This window comes from Lissotriton vulgaris, chromosome 3_1 (assembly GCF_964263255.1).
Source record: "Lissotriton vulgaris chromosome 3_1, aLisVul1.2, whole genome shotgun sequence".
Taxonomy (NCBI): Eukaryota; Metazoa; Chordata; class Amphibia; order Caudata; family Salamandridae; genus Lissotriton; species Lissotriton vulgaris.
The window spans coordinates 2050863035-2050884281 of NC_141689.1; the positions used below are offsets into that span (position 1 = coordinate 2050863035).

Below are 21247 nucleotides of genomic sequence, written 5' to 3' on the forward strand. Positions count from 1 at the left end.
TGGCTGATACTGCCTCCAGGGCTATAAACACTAGCGTGTTACTGCGCAGACATGCATGGCTTAGAATATCAGGCTTCAAACCAGACATACAGACAACCATCTTAAATCAAACAGTTAATCCAGACCACCTGTTTGGCCCTGAAGTGGATGCAACCCTTGAAAAAATTAAGAAAGACACGGACACTGCTAAGTCTATGGGGGCCCTCCAGTCCCAGCAGTTTATTTGTTTTCGCCCGTCCATCTAGTCTTTGTCTCCCCGTGAAGCATAGCCTGTTTACCATCTCGCTTATTGGCTACTTTCATCCTTCAACAAGTGTCTGCTTTTCAGGAACTTTGAAACTGCATGCGTTTTCCGTGTTGCCTGTGTTTTCCCAAGTTATACATTTCTTTTCATAACATTATAAACTTCATGTCGCACTTTCCCTTGTTCATTTGCTTCCACCACCATCTACGTTGTTCTGTCTGCGTTTGCATCTATTCCCCCACACCCGTGTTGCTTCCACCTGCCCTCCATGTTGCACTACCCACTCTCCTGTTGCTTCCATGTTCTCCACGATTTCGCCTTCTGTTCTTTCACCCATCTGCTCATGTTGTTGTTTTTTTTGTTTACCGATCCAACTTAGATTGGTAAATAAAAAGAACAAAACAATGACACTAAGGCTTTTTTTCTAGGACCAATAGGTCTCAGAGAAGACTAATTGGATTTGCCACTGCTTGTTTTGATTGGGGAAAGCCTGCTTTTTTGGTTTCATATGTTGATGCTGGAGTGAGTAAGAAGGTTTCCTTTTGTTTAACTACTTTGCAGTCTCTGGCTTCTTGCAGATAGTAGAAAAGATTTACACCCCTCAACTGAAATGGGGTACTGTATCAAACAAACATGCTAATATAGAAGCGAACACAGCATCAGTAACAGTTGCTGCTTTAAGAATCTGGTACAGCAGGAAGCACACCAGATACTACCAGGAAAGTTTCTAGCGCCAATAACACCCACTGCTGTAAACGAAAAAAACAGGGCATCGTCTCGATTTAATTAATTTAAACTTTCCATACATGCTGTCGGCCAGTACATTAGAAGCGTTATGGTCTAACTTAATTTTATCCAATTGACGCAGATATTCTTACCCAGATATTATCCAGTATATTTTCTAACCACTCTTCATTCCTGCATCTGACAATCACTCTTTTAGAACAAGGTAATCAGTTCTCTTTGAGTAATAAACAAACATTGCACTACTCCTACAAATCATTCAGCAATATGTCCATCCTATTTTGTATGTTTTTAACATGTTATATGTATTTTCCAAAGTTAAATATTAAGTCAGAAAAAATGAAAAAAATGTAATTCTGTGATCACACATCTTTATTATTAAGAATACCAAGCATTGTTTATTATTAATTTGTATTTTGTATTTCTGTATTCTTTTAAATTGAATTACTGTGAATATAAAATGCTTCCTGTCATTCGTTAAAGTTAAAATTATAAACTTTACAGTCGAAGGGTACCCCCTTTCCTAGCACATGTGCATATCTTTATAACGTCATGTCTCTGCTTAGAATAAGTTACATTGCTAAGCGCCCGCGCTGAGTTTGTTGAAATCATTTCTTACAATATAACACTGCTTGAATGTTGGTGCTGCATATGGCTGTAACAAAAAAATATAAATTATTCAGGGGAAATATGCTCACACACATTACATTATGTCATTGTATTACCTTCTCATTCTAACTCAGTATGTAAAACTCATAATTCTTTATTCATTTATCCATCCACCCATAGCTATGCACCTATGCCTTCATCTATCACCATCCATGTATCCATACATTTGTGTATCCATTCACTTTTACCAGTCCATCATCCAGCACCCTTGCATTAATTGATTCAGCTTTGCACCTATACCATGCATCTACGGATCTCCCATATCATCCATATATTTGTTCAGCTACAAACACACATTTGTGTGTGTATCTGTCTGGACAGTTTTCTTCGTATGGCTGTTGATCGCTTATGTCTCCTCTGTGTGGGGATGGATTGTTGTACGTGTGCTGGTGTGCGCCCACATGTTACTGACAGTATGTTGATCTTTATAGGCATGAACGTGTCTTTTTGTGTGTATATGGCTATTTATAGGTGCGTTTCTATTTGTGTCTATCGGTTGGGCCGCACCCATGCAGGTATGTGTGTATATTGTGTATCTGTGTGTGCACTATATAAAAGCTTGCTTTATTTATGTTGTCGGTGCTCGTTTCCTTCATGGTGGAACGTTTAACCCATTTATAAACTGGGTATAATAAGAATGATTTCTACGTTTCACATATTTTTCCTTAACATAAAGCAGCAATAATGCTAAATGTGTAGAATTAACCTTAATATTCACATTTCTAATGATGATAGTGTAATATGCATTTGCAGGGACTACATAAAAATTGCATGTGTCAGGGACGCAACTAGACTTAAATTTAGTGCAACATTAATGTAACTACATTGACTAGTTATGTATATCTTCTTTATATTGTTAACAGGAAACATTCACTCTCACAATGAATGAGCGTTTCAGCCTTGATGGTGGTTATATTGGTGAGTAGACTGTTGATCATTGCTTGTTGAACAAGTCAAACCTCCACCTACATGGAATAATAATTATTAATAAAATTTAAGAGAAACCTATTGTACCTCAAAAGTATTAGGTTTTTTGTAACCTTGATTTGGTTCTTCTGTGTAGAAGTAATCCCTTTCTTTGTCATGCTTGTAGGAATTCTGGAGTGGATTGTCGGAAAAAGGGATGGCATGTGGATGAGCTTCCTAACCAGATCGGTGCTGGAGAACGCTACAAGGTAAGGGGATAGGGTGGCGTTAGGCCTGGTCTTTTGCCTCTTTTATCCACTGTTTAAACCTTGAAATTTAAATCAATCCAATGCATATGAATTGTTAGCACTGCATTGCTTGTGAGAGATCTAAACCAGTGCTTTCTCCTTATTTACCTCACTGAACTAAAAACGAAAAACATACTTCTGTCCATCTTTTACTTCTTCAACAACATCCGTCTCACACCTTGGTTCCTTTCAGAGTCGTAGAATTTAAGTAATCCCATTTACAGCAGCTGAGAACGTCTTAAGATTTAAAATCTGAAATCTAGATATATGCAGGCTGGCAGTGCATTAACGGCTCGTCTAAAACAATCCTTGAAAATGCAATAGGTCTTGCCTTTGATTAAGTTAAAGCCATTTGCTTTGCTAATGGTATTGTATAGCAAAGTAAATGGCTTTAACTTGATGAAAGGCGAGACCTATTGCATTTTTAATGCTCGTCTACTCTGATGTGGTAATAATTAGCTAGAAATAAAATGGCATTGATCACACAGCTGGGGAGCTCTGTTAATAGCCTTCGATTGGCACAATTATACCCAGAGTCCATCTAGCATTTCAAATCGCCCCCAAACTAACACTCGCTCTTTGCACATCTGACCAACGACAGCCTCCGCCCTCCCACCAGTCCTCGGCCTGGACCCGACACCATGAATCTCCCATCACAAGGCTTAGTTCAGACGCACTGCGACATAGACAGCGTTCAAGAGAGCTGAGAGCGCAATGGCGCACTGATGGGGACCGGTGCGTAAAAACTGAAAACAACCTGAGCAAGGACAGGAAGACACTAACAGGGCCAGACTGCATGAGAGAGCAAGCAGCCAATCACATCATGCCCCGGGAGATAACCCCAAGATAGCACATCACGTCTTGCAGACAACCAGAGCATGTGTACTGCTTTCCCTACCACACAGGGTGATTTACTAAAAACGAGCTTTTTGAAAACCTTAATTATTTTGTGTGCAAGTGATAAAATTATTGTAATATTTTTACAGCCCAGTCTATCAAATTGCAGTCAATGTTGATAAAAGCGTTTGTTTAGATCCTATGTGCTTATTTATTTAGGGCAGGGGTACGAATTTAAAAGAGAAATTACACGTCTGAATGCATTTTATGCAAATTTGGCATTTGTTGCGCTTTAAAAGTATTTTTCATTCATTTGTAAAATAAAACAAGCATTGGCATAGCCAATAGGTCTTGCCCTTTGGGACCTTATAAGTGTTTAGCCATGCAACAGTTGATGTTGTTGCACAAAGGATATTGTGCTGCATAACTAAACACTTAATACTTATAAGGCCCCAAAGGCGAGACCTATTGGCTATGCCAATGCTTGTTTATTATTGCTGGGCATATCCTGCTTCTTTCATCCCTTCTATAGTTTTGCCACCCAATGGCTTCATTTGCTACAGCTCCTGCCAAATCACGTTTCATGGACAGTTTATTTTTTGCTGCTGTTATGAAGATTTCAAAGGACTATAGTCTGTCTGGAAATTTCAAGAGTAAAATGGTTGGACTGGTCACTAATTGTAGCTGATGAGGGTCACATCGGCTGATGCAAAAAGCTACATCTGACTGCCATTGGCATGGCCTTACATGCTGATGGTAATCCCAGAGTCTTTCAACCCTGTTCTTAAGGAGTCCTTCACTCACCGTCTTCTGATATGCCTTGTGGTGATGCACTAGTAGCAGAATGATTTCATCTGCTTCTATTTTTTATGTTCGTTGGATGAGACCAAAGACCCATATCCGTCTTTTACGCATCTTCTTTGTTGGAGGGCATATTGATTGCCTGTGGAAAGTATTTATCGATGCAAAAGAACAGAATTCAAGCAGATATTGAGTCTCATTTCCAGGCACTGTTTATTAATGTGATGAAATAACATAGATGCAATTTAGACTAAGACAAGACCTCTAGTCCTGGTTACATGGGAGTGTATGTCTTACATGAAATGTTACAAAACAAACCTGCGTTTGCGCTGAACCTTATAATAATCTTTCTCTGCCAGGACCTATATATAGTTTATACATTCTATTGAAAAATGCACACCACTGAGCTGTTCATCATGGTGTCCATTTCTGGAGCGCGCTCTTTGAATCCTCATTAAGCCGTGCTACACAACATCATGATACAATCCAAACTACTTTTGTCATTGGTGAGATCAGCGCACCATAACAAAACACAGCTTTAAAATTCCTTGCTGTGAATCATCGTGCTGTGTTCAGTAGGTGACGCTCCTAAGCAAAACACCATTTGAAGAACTCGAGAATTCGGTATCTAAGAGAATAATGTACCAGGTGGCCTCGTGGGTAATCAAGTTGATGATACAGAGGTGAAAATCCACGTGCCGATCGCATATAAAAGTATCAATTGATGTTTTTTAATTTCGTCTGAGTAAGTTGTTGATTAGAAAGATTGTTGTTCCTATTCAAACATGAAAGCCGTTTCACAGTTTCAAATGTTCTACAGACTGTAGGCCTAAATTATGACTTGGCCACTGCGTGGAGGTTTGCGTTATTGGCAGGTCTGTGATGCAAGGATTAAGGAATGGCATCTTTTAATGTACTGCCTGGCTATACAGCAAGGTTGTGTGGTGGATGGGCAAATAATGTGCCAATCTTCAGGTCCCACTGTCTTACCAGGTCTGAGCCCCAACCACTGCTATAAGCAGTGATATGTTGAAGGCCACTTTGCATAATTAGCCTAGCCTGAAAAAGACTCTTGGACACATGCAGACACCTGGCTGCCCATTTGTTCTGGGAATGGAAACTCAAATATGGGTCAACTTAAAAACATGGAACAAACCAGATAAAAATAGAGAAAATGCCTCACTGTACAAACGTCCACATATGCCAAAGTGTAATCTTAATATCAGTGGAATTGTGTGAAGTAGTGCCAGGAAGCCTACGTACAGGATCTTTAAAAATCTCTTGTTTTTACCCCTCATTACCCTTGCCTCTTTAGGCCATGTTATTTAGTTATTTATAAAGTTTTATATAGCGCTATCTCAGCTGTGATTTTACTGCCAGACTGCACACACTGTGGTTGCAAAGCATGCCATAGAGTTTTGCTGGGGTGAGGGGGCTATCACGAATGAGTCTGTGCATTTTTGGCATCTTCAGTGGATACATTAACTTTAAAAAAAGTGTCCAGGTTAGTAGGTGGTCTACAGACAGCAGAGCTTGGAAATACAAAGCATTTATTGCGACTGGGCCGCTTTATAATCCTGTTTTCTCTGCTCCACGGTGTAGAAAGGGTCTGTGCAGTTCTGTAGTAGGGGATCTCTGTGTATAGTCATAATCTAGTGAATAGTCCCGCCCATGTGCGTGGACCCCGGCAATCAAAAATAATCTCTTAAGTGGTCAAACAATTGCAGAACTGCAAAGACACTTAAGTGGGGGACCTCTCTGAGCCTGTCCTTGCTACTATGTGGACTCACCGATTGCCTTCATCCTCCACGCCTCGCCGTACCCGCTATGCGGGGCCCGCATCGCTGAGGGGCGTTTGCTTTAGCCGGGAGCTGCTGGTGTGTAATCGGGGCTGAGGGCTGCGAGCAGAAGGGTTGGGACTCACTCTCCCAGGAGTCTCAGGACATCCTGCGCCCGTTCCACCTGGGCCGCTCTCCCTCATCGCCTCGCCCCCAACAGAACCTGCTCAAATTCTCGGACTGCCTTTGCTTCGTGGGACCTCTCTGAGCCTGTCCTTGCTACTGTGTGGACTCACCGATTGCCTTCATCCTCCACGCCTCGCGGTACCCGCTGCGCGGGTCCCGCATCGCTGAGGGGTGTTTGCTTTAGCCGGGAGCTGCTGGTGTGTAATCGGGGCTGAGGGCTGCGAGCAGGAGGGTTGGGACTCACTCTCCCAGGAGTCTCAGGACATCCCGCACCCGTTCCACCTGGGCCGCTCTCCCTCATCGCCCCGCCATTTCTTCCACCCACTCCAAGGCCATAAGAGAGAGCGTGAACCCCGCTGCGCGGGAGCGCGCCGGGAGAAGCCCGGGACAAGGGCGGGACCATCTGTGGCCGTCTGTGGCCGTCTGTGGCCGTCTGTGGCCGTCTGTGGCCGTCTGTGGCCGTCTGTGGCCGTCTGTGGCCGTCTGTGGCCGTCTGTGGCCGTCTGTGGCCGTCTGTGGCCGTCTGTGGCCGTCTGTGGCCGTCTGTGGCCGTCTGTGGCCGTCTGTGGCCGTCTGTGGCCGTCCGGGGCTGAAGGAGGCTGGGCTGGGCCCACTTTCTTTCGCCCGCACTTTCTTGCTACCAGCTGAACCAAGGCATAGATCACGGACATGCCCTCACCGGCACCATGTGAAACTCCATCAAGGGTGGGGGGAAGCAACACAGGGACTCTGAACAATTATTTCAAATCCGCTAAGGGAGAAGGGGGAAAAGAAAGCTCCTTAGAGAAGCGCAGGGCAGAGCGCCGCCGCTCCATTGAAATCATGAAAAGCAGACCCCTTAGCGAGATAATTCCCTATCCCATCTCCCAAGAGGAAGGCACCCCCAACGATAGCCAAGATCCATCAACCCAAGACGGCGTCCCCCTATTGTTATGGGATAGCTATACCATGCCCGGTAAATTGTCCGAAAAGAGCACGGAGGTCATCCCACCCTTAACCTGTACCAATATAGCTGTTGACTTGGTCACCCAAACTCCCCCGCTAAACAAAATCAAGAAAAGCAAGCCTAAGCAAATTGTTGTGGCGGAACTGCATGGCCCCCCACCCAACAAGCGCAGAAGGAAGACAAGGGGGGGGACAGGGGAAAAACAAAATATCCCACTTAGACTTTGGCAAAAAACACAAGCCTGCACTCACTCCTGTCAGGGTCAGAGATAATGTGCACACCATTACTTCTCCTAAGGATACAAGTGCTATCACTGTTGTCACTAACAGTGATCCAGTGGTTAACCCGTCCAACAGAGCTCCCCCTCTTGCATCCCTAGGGAGTATAGAATTCCTACTCCGTTCACTCTTGCTGCCCATTAGTGAAAGCCTGAAAAAAGTCGAGATCAGGCTTACCATTTTAGAGGCAACTCTAACTACCCTGAACACCTCGGTTAGTAAGCAATCTAAAACTACGGGGCCCAATCCACCTATAGGAACCTTCCCTAATAAACAAAATCCTCCCCCTAACACAGGAGTCTTACAGGGTGCTAATAAAGGAGCTTCACAGGGCGCCGCCACTGCCCCCCCCCTTGCAGCCACTTATGGCTATTCCTGTTCCGACCCCACGAAACACTTTAACCATCATGCCTCCACAGATAATAGACCCTGCCCCCCACAGTCTACAGCCAGGCATAAATTCTGGGTTCCCCCCCATTGCTAGTATTTCCTCTCCCCCTCCTGGCCAGCCTGCTCAAAGACCACGGAGACCAGATCTGCCACCGGAAGCCAACAGCCTTATGGTGGTTTTAGCGTGTGCCCCCCCTTTACAAAGGGGAGAAAACTAAGATTTCCAATCTCTCAAGAAGAAAGTCATTAAATGGCTGAATTGGAACAGACCCCTACCACCACACTTTAATAATGAGATCATCATGGTCAGAAGGGTGCCCTGGTTGGGGAAGACGAGGAAAACAATAATAGGGGATTGTATAATGGTGACTTTCAGGGACCCTGGTACTGTTTTACATATTTGTGCAGGGTCAAACCGATCATTGGATTCCACCATACAGACCCTGCCAGTCTCCTTCTTTTTTCCACCCATCCGCATGCATTATGACCCGCCACAAGGAAACTGGGCAAGGGTGGAATGGAGACCCAGACATAAAGAATATGTCCGACGTCCAAATTACCAGCCACCTGATAAACCCTATTTCCACTACAACCGCTTCAACTGCTTGAGCGGGCTTGACGGGGTTGATTGACTGTCCATCAACAATTTTGCGACCCTGGACAATGGTTCCTGTAGTCTCCCTGAGCCACCTGGACTCATCGTTGATAATGTTCCCGATGCAACGACTGGTGTAACACCCGGAATTGTCTCCCCCCACTCTTCCATCCCGGCAACTCCCACCCCTGAACACTTGAGACTAATTTGGTGGAATGTCGCCGGACTAGCTAATAAACTGGCCGCTCAAGATTGGGAAAACTACATCGAGACTGGGGACGTTTGCATGTTCCAGGAAACCTGGGCAAGGGAAGACTATGGGCACCAAGGTTACCAGTCATTTTTCATCCCGGCCAGGTGGGAGGGTAAAGGTCGCCCTTCAGGCGGGCTCACAACCTGGGTGGCATCCCACCTAGGTTGCGAGGCTACACGGCTACCGGCCCCCTCCGACGATATCCTTGTGGTTTTATTGTCCTGGCCAAATCAAGCAAAACTCGCCTTAATAAACATCTATTCTAGGCCAGTTGGAATTGCCAGGGAATCACCCACCATAGATGAACTTTCGGACTATTTATCCGAAATATCAAGAGACTTACCCTATGTAGTGGGAGGGGATCTAAATTCCCATTTTGAGCCATTGCCAGGTCTTTTAGAGGGTTTTCCAATGGAAGAAGAGGTCAGGTGGTCAGTGCCTTCGGTAGAAGCTCCCCCTCCGAAGGCATGGACTCCCGTAGCATTGCAGATCACAGCCCTTACCCTAAAGTTTGGAATTAGAGCCTGTAATGGGCGTATTAGATCTGACATACCTAGCAGAACCACCTATAATAGAGTGGGAAGAGAATCTCGCTTGGATTATGTCCTGGTTCAGATAGCGAACTGGCCAGCTATCCGGGACTTTAGGGTTCTGGAAAGGCTAGACAGCGATCACAATGCTCTTGAACTTGACCTCATTCACCCCGGCCTTCAAACCTGCACAACGTCTAAGGAGAGGAGCAAACCTGAACTCCTGCTGGAAAACAACAGGAGAAGAATCAGGTGGGAACAACTGGCCTCAAGCGAGTAGAAACTTCCGAGGCTTTATGCAGGGATAATCCCCATCTTGGAAACTGTGGGAGATTTAGTTACCGGGGTGGACAATAAAGACTCACAGGCCAATTTATACCAGGCCCATGAGGACCTTATAAAGGCTGCGGCCCCTAACCTCTTTAGTAATGTACAGAATTCAAGGAGGGGGCAGCCATGTAAATCCTCATGGTATAACACAGCCTGCAGAAGGGCAAAGGGGGAACTCCTTAGATCCATCAAGGAGGGTCTAGGTGGGGAGAAGTTAAGAGAAAGTAGACGGGCATACAAAAAACTTACCGCCCACGCTAAAACTGAATGGGAGGAGAATCAATGGGAAGAGCTCACTAAGTCCCTAGCGATAAAAGATCACCGAATGTTCTGGAGAATAGTAAGCGGGGGGTCGGGGAATCTCCATTCGGCAATCGAGCCAAACATTGCACCAGGGGTGTGGCAGGCACACTTTCAATCTCTTTATAGCTCTGAGCCGGGAGAACTTACTATTGACACCGGCGTTGGTTGGCCTGATTATGAGGGGGATCCAATAACATTGGGCGAGGTCACGGCTGCAATAGCGCAGCGGTCGAAGCGCCTTGGGACCCTACGGGTAAGTAGTGCGCTATATAAATGCCTATACATTTACATTACATTTACTTACCTCGGGAAAGGCGCCAGGATTGGATGGCCTACCCGGGGACCTGTTCAAGCAGGAGCCCATTGTCTGGGCCCCCTACCTTGCCGCTCTGTTTAACGGAGTTCTCAGCGGCATGGAAATCCCCAGTACTTGGCTGGGGGCGGAGGTGGTACCCATATTCAAAAAGGGCTCGCCTCTCCTCCCAGCCAACTACAGACCAATCAGTCTAATCGATGTGGCACAGAAGCTGTTTGGCAGGGTATTGTTGAACCGACTCCAGGATTGGGCAGAAGAGGCGGGTGTTCTTAGCCCGTACCAGGCGGGATTTAGAAAGGGAGTTTCCACAGTGGACCAGGTCTTTAGGTTGAATATTATCTACTGGAGGGCAGCGATATTCGAGGGCGGCAGCCTATACACCATTTTTGTGGATCTGCGGGCCGCCTTCGACCTGGTGCCCAGAGGGAAACTTTGGAGCGTTCTGGCCGAGATGGGTGTTCCCCCGGACATCCTGATAATCTTGCAGAGACTACATCACAATAACTATGCTCGAGTAAGGTGCGGGAGGTCCGGGGCACTTACGGATAGATTCCCCGTTGATCGAGGGGTTAGACAGGGTTGTGTGCTGGCACCAACCCTGTTCTGCCTCTTTGTCAACGGGGTATCGCCCACCTAAATGCCACCGAATACACTGACACCCCCAAATTGAACGGCAGCAGGGTGCCTGCAATCATGTTGGCAGACGACACCCTGCTGCTGTCCAAAACCCCAATGGGGATTCAGAGGATCCTCGATTCATTTGTGGCCTTTTGCAATGATAGGGGCTTAGAAATCAATGCGGCTAAAACTAAGTTTATGGTTCTGAACCCAAGCCAAAAATTGCGGCCGAATCCGCTATTGGGAGCCTCACGGCTCGAGAGAGTCTCCACCTTCGAATATCTTGGTGTAACTCTCAACGAAACTATGTCTTGGGGATCACACCAGAGCAGGGCCAACCTCAAATTGGTACAGACTACAGGGGGCATCGCGCGGATGATGAATGGCTCCTCATACCGTCCGCTGGGGCCGCTCATCCAGATCTATAAGACACAGGCCAGGGGCGCTACTATGTATGGGGCGGAATTGTGGGGACATACATCTTGCCGTAGTCTGTCCTCAACTGAGAATAATTTCATCAGACAGATAGTCGCACTTCCGCCCAGCACCCCGCTCCTCCCCCTGAGGTTAGATCTGGGTCTGCGACCAATAGCCGACGAACTAGGTTTGAGACCCATAGCCTTCTGGCGAAGGCTATGGAGTAGCGATGAACTTTCTGCCTATAGGGCGGAACTGATGGAGCTATTGACCCACCTGAAAGCGCTTCTGATCCCCTGGATAAAATATATCCAAAAATCCTGCATGGCACTGGGGTTTCCTGACCTTTGGTCTAATCCTGTTAACGCCTCATTAAACATCTCAAAGAGAGCCCTGGCCATCGCTTACCACGAACAAAAGTTAGCCATGGCCCTAGACAGCCAGGGTGAAGGGTCACTAACTTCTGTATTTGCTCAAAGTAAGGACTTGTACAGGTTTGAGAGGGTCTTAGACGCCATCTCCCCCGTGCAGGCCAGGAAGCTGTTTCTCCAATGGAGATATGGCACACTGCCCCTACGATCTTTTACCAGCTCCTGGTCATCACCCTCCTCCACTAAGCAGTGCCCGGCCTGCGCTGCCGCAGAGGAAAGCGATTTACACGTGGTCCTGTTTTGCCCAGTTTACAAGGCAGCGAGGAAATATTGGCTCCTACCACTGATCAGAAATTTGGGTTGTAGGGAGTACCTTCCAATGTACAGAATTTTAAAAACCGATGCCTCAAGCCTAACTGTGTTTGCATTAGCAAAATTCCTCACCAATGTCTGGCACACTCGCACCCGTATTTTGAAGACGCAGGCTCCCTCTTAATTCTAAGGTCCACAGTTTTAAATGTAATTTTAGTAGTATGCAATTTCAAGGTTTTACACTGTATAAGTATGCATTGATTGATTATGTATGTCGATTTTATAGTGATTGTATATGTTTTACTGTATATCTTTGATGGCCAATGGCCGAAATAAAGATTGAATAAATAAAAAAAGACCAATAATGCAGCCTATATCCACTGGCCACACTGTCCAGTACTTCAACTAGAAATTCCACCAGAAACACCACACATACAACACAGCCTGCCCAGTTTCTTCACAGAGAAACTTGCCTCTACCAGTAAAAAGCCTCTGGAATGATAGAGAGGAAGGCATGGACAGACAAGCCCCATAGGCTGCCATTATGTGGCTTAAATAGGATGCTGTGCCTTTAAGAGAACTTTCCAGAACTTCTCCCAGAATGCACAGCAGGTCCCTTTTACTTTCAGTTCTTTTTTCCGGCTCCTGCTAACAGGACCCTGTGCATTGAGCTCCCCCTTTTGTAAGGGTTTATTGGATTTTTGTGCACTTTGTGATTTAAACATGTTTTCAGTTTGTGTCTTGGTGCTTTCCCTTCACTGTGTGTTTGCTCAGGCTTTTTAGGGCTCTAAAATGCTTGCTCTTTTCGACAAATGCCCAGCATGTGGGAGGAAGAAGGCCAAGACTGATCCACACGATGTTTGCAACATCTGCCTTCCTGAAGCACATGTCCCTGAAGAGTGTGACATCTGCAAGAACCTTTCAGCAAGGACCCTGAGGGAAAGGCTGAAGATTAGGCTTCAAGGCCTAGAGGACAGACGACTGCAGGCTGCAGATGGGTCTGGGCAGACTGGGAAGGCTCCCTCTGCCTCTGCTGAGGCCTCTGAGGGGCTCCCCAGAGGCAGGAAGACCAGCAAACGGTCCCGGTCTCCGTCGGCGTCGATTGCATCGACGACTACGTCGAGAGGGATGACGACGGTGTGTTCCCCGGGGCTCCGGGTCGAGACGGCGTGAAAGATCGACGTCGAAGGGCCTGGGTAGGCCTCCGTCCAGATCTCAGTCGAGGGCTTAGTCGACGTCGACGTCAGCGTCGAGCCATCGACACCGAAGGAGTGACAGGCGTCGGCGCTCGCCGTCAAGGCGACACCGCCGTTCGCCGTCGAGAAGGCGGTCAGCGTCGAGACGAGGATCGGCGTAGAGACGACGATCGGCGTCGAGGAGATCCTCGACGTCGAGGACCTCGAAGAAGCGGTCGGCGTCAAGGAAGAGCCGACATTAGTCGTTGAGGACGGAACGTTCGACGTCGCAGAGGCGGCAATCGACGCCGGAGTCGCGGAGGTGACATTCGACGCCGGAGACACGACGCTCGGCGTCGAAGGAAGAGATCGGCGTCTAGGAGTTGTTCCATCTCTCCTAGACGGCGCAGAAGGAGTTCTGGCGCCAGAAGTCACGCTGGTTCTGGTGGAGGGCGCCGGAGACGGCGATCACCTGCTGGAGGGGCTGGTTTGCAGTCCCCTCCCCCGAAGAAGTCACCGGGCTCGGTGTACTCGGTGGTTTATACACCACCTCGGCCGAAGGATCCTCCTTCCCCTGTACCTAAGGAGGACCCTCCCATCAACGCTCCATTTCCACCACTTCCTCCCTCAGGACCACGTCCACCACTTCCGCCTCGTGGACCGTCCCTCGGTCGGAGACACCTCCCGTTCCTCCACCAAGATCGGTGTCACTGCCTCCCCTTCCGACACCACCTAAGGGGACGCCAAAGCCGAGACCTCAGGATAAGCCACGGAGAACGCCTCCACGGTATCCTGGGGAACGTCCACGGACTGGGAGATCGCATTCTCGTTCCAGGAGGAGGGAACGATCACGCAACAGGTCATCCACGAGATCGAGATGACGCCACAGGAGGCACAGGTCTCGTTCCCATACGAGGTCATCAGGGACCAGGGACTACTCCCCGACTTTGTAGGAGTCACCGGAGACAAGAGTATCACCGGTGGACGATTTAGTGTCCTTTCACGACGTCCTGCTAAGGGGTGCAGCAAAGTTGGGCATCTCGTTGACGGTGCCCACTCCTAAGACGTCGGTAGTCTTCGAGATGCTGCACCAAAAACATCTGTCTCGACCATTACTGCCTCTGGTCCCGGGCCTGGAGGATCCGGCCATGGACCTTTTTCTCACCCCGGCGGTGACTAAGGTGGCCCCCTCGAGACTACAGAAAAAGTACCGGCTCCCGATTCGGATCCGGCCTTTCTAAGGGTGGAACCCCCTCCAGACTCTGTGATAGTGACGGCGGCTCGTAAACAGCATGCCACCACTCCGTCATCCACGGTCCCACCAGATAAAGAATCAAGGTGGATGGATTCTGCTGGGCGGAAGGTTTGTGGGACGTCGGCTACATTCATGAAGGCGGCGAGTGCTACGGCCCTGTTGGGGCGCTATGACTGCGCACTCTGGGAATCCCTCCAGCAGTTTGTGGAACACCTGCCTCGCGACAAGAGAAGATTTCCAGGAGGTGTTAAACAAGGGGATGTTGGTGGCGAATCAGGTCATCAGTGCTGCGGCCGATTCTTCCCTCCTGGCGGCGCATGGCTTCTGCCATGGGGTTAACCAGAGACGACACGCCTTGCTCTGCCTCACGTCGCTAAAACCTAACGTCCAACAGAGGGTTGCCAATTTGCCATTCTCTGTCGAAACTCTGTTCGGGGAAACATGCGGATGACGAAATGGCCCGCATGAAGGCTGAGGCTGAGACGCTCACGGCTGTGGGCCTGGAGAAGCCCAAAGAGACAAAGAAGTCATACAGCCCGTTCCAGAGGCGGTTCGGTGGACAGGGCAGAGGGCGTGGCCAACCTTCGGGACAGCAGCAGCAACAACAGCAGCAGTTCCGAAGGCCGTTCCAGAAGCGCCAGAAAGGCAGAGGAGGCCAACAGTCGGCACCAGCAACCAAAGGCCCGGCCGGGTCTAGGCCCTGAGCACTTACTTCCCCTGCATCCGTTACCCACTCCGGTGGGGGGAAGCGCTCTATTTTTTCTGGCAGAGTGAAGAAAAATTACTCGGGACAAGTTGGCGCTGAATATTGTTTGCAATGGATACTGTCTTCGGTTCTCCAGCCCGCCTCCAGCAATTCCACCGGTCAGCTCGCAGTTTCAACTGCGCGAGCTCCAGGCGGAGGCCGATACCCTGTTAAGGAAAAGGGCGATAGAAGACGTACCTCTGTCTCAAAGGGGAGATTGGCTATGTGCTATAGACCTACAGGATGCGTACTTCCATGTGCCCATTGCACACAAACACAGGAAGTTCCTGCGATTCCAAGTCGGCGCCAATCACTATAATATACAGTACTCCCATTCTGCGCCGAGAACATTCTCGAAGTGCATGGCGGTGGTATCAGCACACCTGAGGAAGAACAAGGTGTTCGTCTACCCGTACCTGGACGATTGGTTGATCAAGGCCTCCTCCTTCTCGGAAGTTTGAGCACACTTCCAGAAGACGTGCGTTCTCTTGAACAAGCTAAGGTTGCACATCAACATGTCCAAGTCTGTCCCGACTCCGGTCCAATGCATACAGTACTTGGGAGCCTCCATCAATATGCTGTCAGCAAGCGTGTCTCCTTCGGAGGAGCGATGCTTATCACTCCTTCGGAAGGCTCAGGCTCTTATGACCACTCCATCTACAACAGTGAGGACGGTGTCTTCTCTGCTGGGATCGATGGCCTCTTGTATCTTCCTAACGCCACACGCACGACTGCACATGAGACCGTTGCAGGAGTGCTTGGAGGACCAGTGGGATCAGAGGAAAGGATCTTGGGATGACAAGATACGGCTGTCCCTGCATGCTCTTCAGTCTCTGAAGTGGTGGTGTTCGCGGAGAATCTCCTCAGAGGGGTTCCCTTCCACAAGGACATTCCCACGTAGACCATTGTGACGGATGCTTCCCTCCACGGCTGGGGGGCGCACTCCGGAGACTTACAGATTCAAGGAACGTGGTCCCTGATGGAGTCCACGTATCACATCAATTTCCTGGAACTCAGAGCTGTTCACTTGGCACTGAAGGCCTTTCATCCGTCCTTCCAGACCAACTCTCTGCTTGTACAGACGGACAATACGACCACGTTGTATTACCTCAACAAGCAGGGGGGTTCCAGATCACGCACTCTGTTGCAGGAGGCGCAGGCGATCTGGCACTGGCTTCTGGCCAGAGGACTGACGATAACGGCTACCCATCTACCAGGTGTGCAGAATGTTCAGGCGGACGCACTGAGCAGACTGATTCAGGAAAACCACGAATGGGTCATAAACGACGAAGTACTAGGAGAAGTCTTCGCAAGGTGGGGGACTCCAGACGTAGATCTGTTCGCCACCGCCGAAAACAGAAAATGCCGAGACTTCGCCTCCAGGTACTACGAGCAGGGGACGCTTGAGAATGCGCTATGGATCGACTGGTCGAACAGCTTTCTGTATGCTTTTCCACCCACCCCTGATTCCGGCGGTACTCGTCAAGTTGGCCCGGTCCAGGGCGCGGATGATACTCATTGCCCCGGAATGGCCCAGATAGTGGTGGTTCACGGACCTGCTTCACCGGTCTCTCCTTCCTCACATACGGCTGCCGTGCAGGCCGGACCTTCTCACGAAGTTAGGGGGGCAGATGTTGCACCCCAACCTCTCGTCTTTGAGTTTGGCGGCATGGCTCCTGAGATAGATTCAAATGGCCATATTGCACTATCTGAAGATTGCATGGACATACTGAAGGAGTCTAAGAGGCCTTCCACTCTGACTTCCTATGCTTACAAGTGGAAGAGGTTCTGTATCTGGTGCAAGTCCAAGAGCTATGACCCGACGACGTGCAAGGAAGATGTCATCCTTCCTTACCTTCTACATTTGGCGCAGTCTGGATTTGATGTTCACTCCATTAAGGTTCATCTCGCTGCATTGACTACCTACAGGAAATGCCCTTCACAGACTTCCTTCTTCCAGATCCCTGTGATCAAAGATTTTCTGGAAGGCTTGAAGAAAGTATTCCCTCCTGTCAGGCTCCCTTCGCCTTCATGGGAATTGAATGTGGTGCTGTCCAGGTTCATGAAGGAGCCTTTTGAACCTATTCATAAGGCTTTGTTGCAGCAACTGTCCTGGAAGGCGGCGTTCCTCGTGGCCATTACATCGGCCCGCAGGGTGAGTGAAATTTAGGCGTTGTGTTGCCAAGAACCTTATACTGTATTTCATGCTGCTAAGGTTGTTATGCGTACTCGCCCTAAATTTCTTCCCAAGGTTATTTCTGATTTTCATGTCCACCAGACCATAACTTTGCCTACGTTTTTTCAGAATCCTTCATCTCCAGCGGAAAGGTCTCTACATTCCCTGGATGTTAGGAGGGTGCTGACATTTTATCTGGATAAAACCAAAGATATTCGTAGGTCAGACCAATTGTTTATCAATTACGGATCGGTCAGGACGGGTCTTGGTACCTCTAAGCAGTCCATTTCTAGGTGGATTGTGTCCTGCATACAGTTGTGTTACCAAAAAGCTAATAAGACCTTAGGAGGTAAGCCTAAGGCTCATTCCACCAGGGGCAAAGCTGCCACGACAGCCTTGCTCCGTAACGTTCCGATTGCAGAAATCTGCAAGGCAGCCACTTGGAAGTCGGTTCATACCTTTGCTAAGCATTACTGTCTGGACACTGATGCCAGGGCAGACGCTCAGGTTGGGCAGGCTTCACTGCGAAATCTGTTCGCACAGTAGTGGTGTTAATTTTCTTCTCTCCACCGCCGCTTTGGTGTGGGGATGGGCTTGCCATTCTATTCACTAGATTATGACTATACACAGAGATCCCCTACTACAGAAGGAGTAGTTTCTGTCCTGTAACTCCAGTTCTGTAGTAGGGGTATCTCTGTTATAGTCATAAGCGCCCTCCCGCCTCCCCGGTGGAGAAAGTATTCATGTAAGGAATGCTACAGGTCTGGCGTGTTACACCTTCAAAAAGAACTGAAAGTAAAAGGGACCTGCTGTGCATTCTGGGATACTGGGAGAAGTTCTGGAAAGTTCTCTTAAAGGCACAGTATCCTATTTAAGCCACATAATGGCAGCCTATGGGGCTTGTCTGTCCATGCCTTCCTCTCTATCATTCCAGAGGCTTTTTACTGGTAGAGGCAAGTGTCTCTGTGAAGAAACTGGGCAGGCTGTGTTGTATGTGTGGTGTTTTTGGTGGAATTTCTAGTTGAAGTACTGGACAGTGTAGCCTGTGGATATAGGCTGCATTATTTGTCTTTAAATTCTCTCTTAAGTGTCTGTGCAGTTCTGCAATTGTTTGACAACTTAAGAGATCATTTTTGATTGCCGGGGTCCACGCACATGGGCGGGACTATTCACTAGATTATGACTATAACATAGATACCCCTACTACAGAACTGGAGTTACAGGACAGAAACTACTCCTTCTTTTTCCTGTCCCACTCAAGAAATCTCCCAGTCTAGCGCGTTGCCTGCAGACAGCAGAGCTTGGCAGTAACTGCCTCTTTGTGTGTTGCCTGTTTGCCTTTCCAACCTCTGCTGTCTGCAAAACATGCACTTACTCAGAGCTGCTTTTAGTTAGTGTGAAGCCGTGAAAAAGAAATGCTTAGACCCCCTTCTGCGCTGGTGCAGTAAATGGAATCCCGCTAATTTATTTTACCTTCGATCTTTGCTGTAGCACGAACTCTGAGAGTTTTCGAATTAACTAAAGCACCGAAGACGCACAAAATAAATAAGAGACCCCATTTGTGCCAGGGCAGTGCAAATTACAGATGACAGTGACCTGATGCTGGTGGGCCTCCTTCAGCTCAAAAAATGCTTTATTGAGAGGCAGCAGGAGAGGGGAGAGAGGCGGGGGCCTGCGCCGGTCTCCCTTGCGTTTCCCTTGCGGGAGCCAGCATGGGCACCATATGTTTGCAAGTTAATTACAAACATTTGGTCTCAAAGCTTGCTACCGCAAGGGAATCGCCAATCGTGCACGCGTTGCCATTGAAAGCAATGCAACACGTGCATTGGTTTTAGGGCGAAAAGTGAAACTATTTCAAAAAGTCTTTTTCCTATGCAGCGTAGGCAAGACCTAAAAAGACAACATGGGCAGAGTGAAAGTTAATTTCGAATAGTATCATCATCATCATCGTTTATTGAAAGTACCTTGGAATTGAACATCTAATTGAAGTGGCAGATGGGTCCAATGATACAATTTACACAAATACCGGTATCAGCAAATTTTCATTTGAACAAAGAGACTGCAAGTTATTCTCATGCAATGTAAGGGCAAAACGGTGGTCGCAGTGAGAGTTACTCTGCATAAACACACAACTCACATTCTACTCTCCATGTCCAGCCACCAACAAGAAGCATAGTAAGCTGGATAAAAGGCCCAACATGCAATACTCCACTACCAAATAAAACACAAAAAGACGTTACTCAAATGTTAAACTATCGACTGGCCTCCCACGTTAGTTACCCCCACATTCTGCAGCTGCACCCCTCACCTGGTCTATGTAGTCAGCCATCTTTCAAAAGCAGCACTTTCACCAACGCAGGATTCGAACCGGCAACGCTCTGCTGGCGGAGAAGTGCAAGAGTGTCCTGTGCCGAATCGTAGAGACGGATGAAGGACAAAGGTGGAGCGGGATCCTGCATACTTGATAGTAAAAGGAAACAGCCAATTTGTAAAAGAGCCATTTTCGTTGGGCCTCTTAGAAATCCAGTCTAAAAGAATACAAAGACTGCAATTTCCATAAAAAGGCTTTAAATAACAAAAGCAAATCGACATGGCTTCCTATTCCTTGTATGTTTCTCATTTTATGAAACAAATTCATCCTGAATATATATTTAAATTTGCAAGACTGTTTTAAAAGGAAAAAAAAGTAATAATTTCAGATTAATGTGCAATTTTAATACAGAAACTTCAAACATTGTTAGGCTAGCAATTTCTCTTCCTCTCTTACATGAAATGTCACCTAGAAACGTGAGCCAATGATAACGTTAGTGGAAACGCGATGGCCAAGTAATCTGCAACATATGATCTTTGCGGGCTTGACATGCCTTCTGTCCTCAAGCCACCCCTACAGATTAATAAAACAAGTGACGGCAGAAGGATATCTAGATAAAAGAAAAGTCCCCAGTGTCACGCCGCCAGTGAAGCATCCAGTCCCTGCGTGCACATCTTCTGTCCAACCGCGTGTACGCTTGGAATCCGTATTGATTCCAAAAGGCCCTCACCATGGCGAGAGCAGCGCGTGCGTGCTGCTAACGCCAGGCGTGGCCTAAAAAGGGTCTATCTGATTTGAAGTGTGATTCAAGCTTGAGAAGATTGGAGCTCTATTATCTACTGAATCACTGCTACGTTGGAGTTTTTTTTTGTTGAGCTCTACGGAAAGGATCCTTGATAATACCAGTGAATCCAGTTTATTCAGGAGTGGCTTAAATTGGGGAAAAGAGGCAGGGCGGGTAAGGGGGCCAGGGAAGGGGGGGCAACGGATGCAAAAAATAATTAAAAAATAGGCAGGGGGGGGGGGGGGGGAAGTGGACATCGAAGACTAAAAAATAAGTCTTACATGGTTCCCTCCAGCATCGCGTTGTGCTCTTCCGCTCTTCGCCGCCGCTGCAGGCAGGCACAGACTCCAAGCCTGCCATGCGACCAATCCTGAAGCTACTCTCACATGAGCGCAGCTTCAGGAGTGGTCAGAGCGTTGATGATGTGTGCTCCATGACAGACTGAGAAGGCTGGCCAAAAACCACATGCGCAGCGTGTGAGTTCATTGCCATGATGAAGCCTTTGTAAGGTGAAACGTGTTGGCTGCTGTTTGAAAACCACAATAAAGAAAATACTAAACCTACAAAAAAGATTAACGAACTATATCTAATACTGGTTATCAATGCACATAAACGCATATGTTTATCTGATTTGTGTAAAAAAAACTATTATCTATCAGTTTTGTTGGC

At 47.8% G+C, this 21247-nt stretch overlaps 1 protein-coding gene across 1 annotated transcript in view; it reads left to right on the forward strand.

Annotated features, from left to right (window-relative positions):
* The window catches only part of ASAH1 (N-acylsphingosine amidohydrolase 1), a 235081-nt gene that overhangs the window by 97496 nt on the left and 116338 nt on the right, over positions 1 to 21247 (forward strand). Inside the window, exons 9-10 of the mRNA XM_086962561.1 lie at positions 2521 to 2575; positions 2751 to 2832. Of these exons, the coding sequence (XP_086818687.1) occupies positions 2521 to 2575; positions 2751 to 2832 (137 nt within the window). The remainder of the gene's footprint in view (positions 1 to 2520; positions 2576 to 2750; positions 2833 to 21247) is intronic.